This window comes from Triplophysa rosa, unplaced genomic scaffold (assembly GCF_024868665.1).
Source record: "Triplophysa rosa unplaced genomic scaffold, Trosa_1v2 scaffold487, whole genome shotgun sequence".
Taxonomy (NCBI): Eukaryota; Metazoa; Chordata; class Actinopteri; order Cypriniformes; family Nemacheilidae; genus Triplophysa; species Triplophysa rosa.
In genome coordinates, this window is record NW_026634494.1 from 30,752 (window position 1) to 34,031 (window position 3,280).

The window sequence follows — 3,280 nt, forward strand, 5'->3', positions numbered from 1 at the left end:
GTTAGAGGCTCCTCCGGTGGACGGCAAGTACGACGTACTCAAAACATTCCTGTTGAAACTCTTCGAACTGTCAGAGCTGGAGAAAGCAGACCGCCTGCTGTCCCTGAACGGCCTTGGCGACAACAAGCCGTCCGAGTTAATGGAGAGGATGCTGGTTGTGCTGGGCGCAGCGGATCCCTCATTCCTCTTCGCCCACATTTTCCTGCAGCAGCTTCCAGCACCAGTGCGCACTGCACTGGCCAGTTCCCCCCTCCCTTCCTCCAGAGACTACCGGGCACTGACTGTGGAGGCAGACAGGATTTTCCTCACCAACCGGCAGCAGTTTGTCCATGCGCTGCTTCCCCCAAGCACACGTCTGCCCTGCTTCCCCCTCCGGAGGACGTCCCTGCTGTGACGGCCCGCCGACAGCGTGAGGACGGGTGGTGTTATTAATTCAATTCAATTTTATTTATATAGCACTTTTCACAATGTGCATTGTTCCAAAGCAGCTTTACAGGAGCAAATAAGAAAAACACAGAAAAGTAAAACACAGCACAGTGCATGGTGTTTATAGACCAAGCAAGATCATTATAATAAATAATATCTAATAAATAAATGAATAAATAAATAAATGCAGTCTCCCGGTGAGCAAGCCAACACTGCACTGCTGTGGCGAGGAACCAAAACTCAGACATAGCGCTCCCCCCCTCCATCAGTCCCGATCCATACCCTCCTCGACCCCGAGGAGGGCCTCTTCCTAGGAAAGGCAGCCGGGTCCGAGGCGCGGGTACCGGCCGGTTCGTTGGTGGTGGTAGGGTGCGAGGTGCGGAGAGAGACACTGCGGGGAGAGACTCCCCGATTCCAGGGCACGCGACCAGGTGATCCTCCGCCAACTGGATGGCTGAGTCCAGCGACGCCGGCCGGTGGCACTGGACCCACCCCGCCGTCTTCCGGGGCAGGCAGGTGATGAACTGTTCCAGTACCACCTTGTCGATGATGTCCCCGACGCCGCTTCCCTCAGCCACCAGCCATTTCCGGCAGGAGTCCCGGAGCTGCTGAGCTAGCAGGTAGGGCCGACCGGCTTCTGCCAACCCCAGCGACCGGAAGCGCTGTCGGTGTTGCTCTGGGCTCCGGCCGACCCGCTGCAGGATCGCCTTCTTCAGCTCCGCATACACCAGGAGGCTCTCTGGGGGAAGTTGTTGGGCCGCCACTTGCGCCTCACCGGAGAGAAGGGGTATCAACCGGAGGGCCCACTGGTCCCTTGGCCATTCACTCGACTCGGCGGTCCGCTCGTAGAGTTCCAGGAACGCCTCGGGATCGTCGTGCGGGCCCATCTTCTGCAGGATCAGATGGATCGGTGGGGCTGGTCCGCTGGTACCTCCCCCTTGAGCCCCCCGGTGCATCCAGCTCCGGAACGCCTCGCGGTCCTCCTGTTGAGCCCGCAGGATCGCCTGGAACCGGCTGTCCTGGTCCTCCCGCAGCTGTAACAGGGCCCGGTGTTGTTCCTGGTGGAGGACCGCGAGGGACGTAATCACCTCCGCAAACGGCGAGGTCGGCGGATTCATCCCACCGGCCGCGGCACTCCTGCTTCCTTCCATCCCGGGTTTCGGCACCACTGTAACAAGAATAACACAGAGTAGGAAGGAAGAGGCTGGAATCAGGGATCACTACTGCTGGCCAGAAGCCTTTTATTTCCACAGCACACACACACAAAGTCACACTGGCGTCTCTCATGCATGGTTTTATCTTCCGCCTTCGCTGAACGGAAATGGTCGCGTTAATCTTTCCGCGTCACTATCAGGTCTGTCGTTCGGTCACCACGTAGTCGCCCTCTTGCTCTCCCATGCATCCCACGCACTTGCTGAGACACAGTACGTTCGCCTGCCAACCACCGTCTCACCTTCTCCGCTGCAACTCGTAACCACCCTTCTCCCAAACAGCCTTCTTGCCACCTTAGAGAAAGTGTTGCCGAAATTGCGAAAGTATGTTATGTGTGCTGACGGGCAAGGAGGAAGCTTGATTCATGCAATTTGTGACCTGCAAGACGTTGACTACTGTAATGCACTGACTTAGTGGTTGTACCTGCATCATCAATAAACAAACTACAGTAGTTCAGAATGCAGCTGCCAGAGTTCTAACCAGGTCCAGAAAATACGATCACATAACCCCAATGTTATCAACGCTTCACTGGTTACCCATTAAGTATCGTATTGACTTTAAAGTTTTTTAATTACTTATAAAGCCTTAAACGGTTTAGCCCCTACCTACATAACAGAGCTTCTACCACACTACAACCCATCACGCTCTCTAAGATCTCAAAACTCCAGACTTTGATAACACCTAGAATAACTAAATCCACCAAAGGGGGTAGAGCTTTCTCATACGTATACCTAAACTCTGGAATAGCCTCCCCGATACTATTCGAGGGTCAGACACATTCTCCCAATTTAAATCTAGATTAAAGACACATCTTTTCAGCCAAGCATTCACTAATACATAGCTAAAGAACAGCAGCTACGCTAATTATTCTCTTTCTGCCCTTGCCTCGGGATGCCCATCCCGAGGTAGGGAGAGATTCCGCCAGGCCCAGATGAACGTCATATGCCCATCCCAACTAGAGATTACGCCAGCTACATCGGAAAATACCCGTGCCATCCTCCTGCGAGAGCCTGCGGACTGACTGACCATCCCAGCTCCATCCAAGGCAATCCATCACCACCCAGAGAAAAGCGACATCTGACCGGCCCAGCTCAGACAATTCCATCCCCAAAACCGAGAGCAAAGACGGACTACTTGTCACATTAATGCTAATTTTACAATACTTGGTATTTAATGCTAAACTTACATCACATGACAGCAGTTTGAAGTTATGGCTGCACTCAGTGACTTTGATTGGAGGTTAGCTGGGTGGGTGTTGTAGGGAGTGGGGGGGCTTGTTGGTTGTGGTTCGGGGCGTTTCATTTGTTGGGACTGTGTGGGTCTGGTCTGGTTGGTCTTGTTTTGTGGTCGATGTCGGACAACAGAGGAATAAAGTTAATTATGCCATTACTATCTTTTCCCTGGTTGTTCCTCTGTTGTCTGTTGTTGATCAGCGGAATGGGACCGGGTTGGACCTGCACGGTTTCGGCGGGTGGGGCTTCCTGGGTCGCGGCTCGTGGGCTCTCCCTGTTCTTCGTGGACGTTGCTCGGTGGCTTTGGTCGGGGTCACTGAGTGCAGCTATGACACGTCAGAGGAGATCTGGCCCTCCCGGCTGAGCCTGGTTTCTCCCGAGGTTTTTTTTTCTCCATTTATTCATCATTG

The 3,280-nt window shown here is 53.8% G+C and overlaps 1 protein-coding gene across 1 annotated transcript; it reads right to left on the reverse strand.

Moving 5' to 3' along the window:
- Nucleotides 1–691: 691 nt before the first annotated feature.
- LOC130550938 (zinc finger and SCAN domain-containing protein 18-like) lies at nucleotides 692–1,626 on the reverse strand. Its single transcript, XM_057328472.1, has 2 exons — nucleotides 771–1,626; nucleotides 692–736 (listed from the first exon to the last, which is right to left on the reverse strand). Exons 1-2 carry the CDS (start codon nucleotides 1,575–1,577, stop codon nucleotides 692–694), a joined length of 852 nt encoding a protein of 283 aa, XP_057184455.1. The 5' UTR covers nucleotides 1,578–1,626.
- Nucleotides 1,627–3,280: the final 1,654 nt, after the last annotated feature.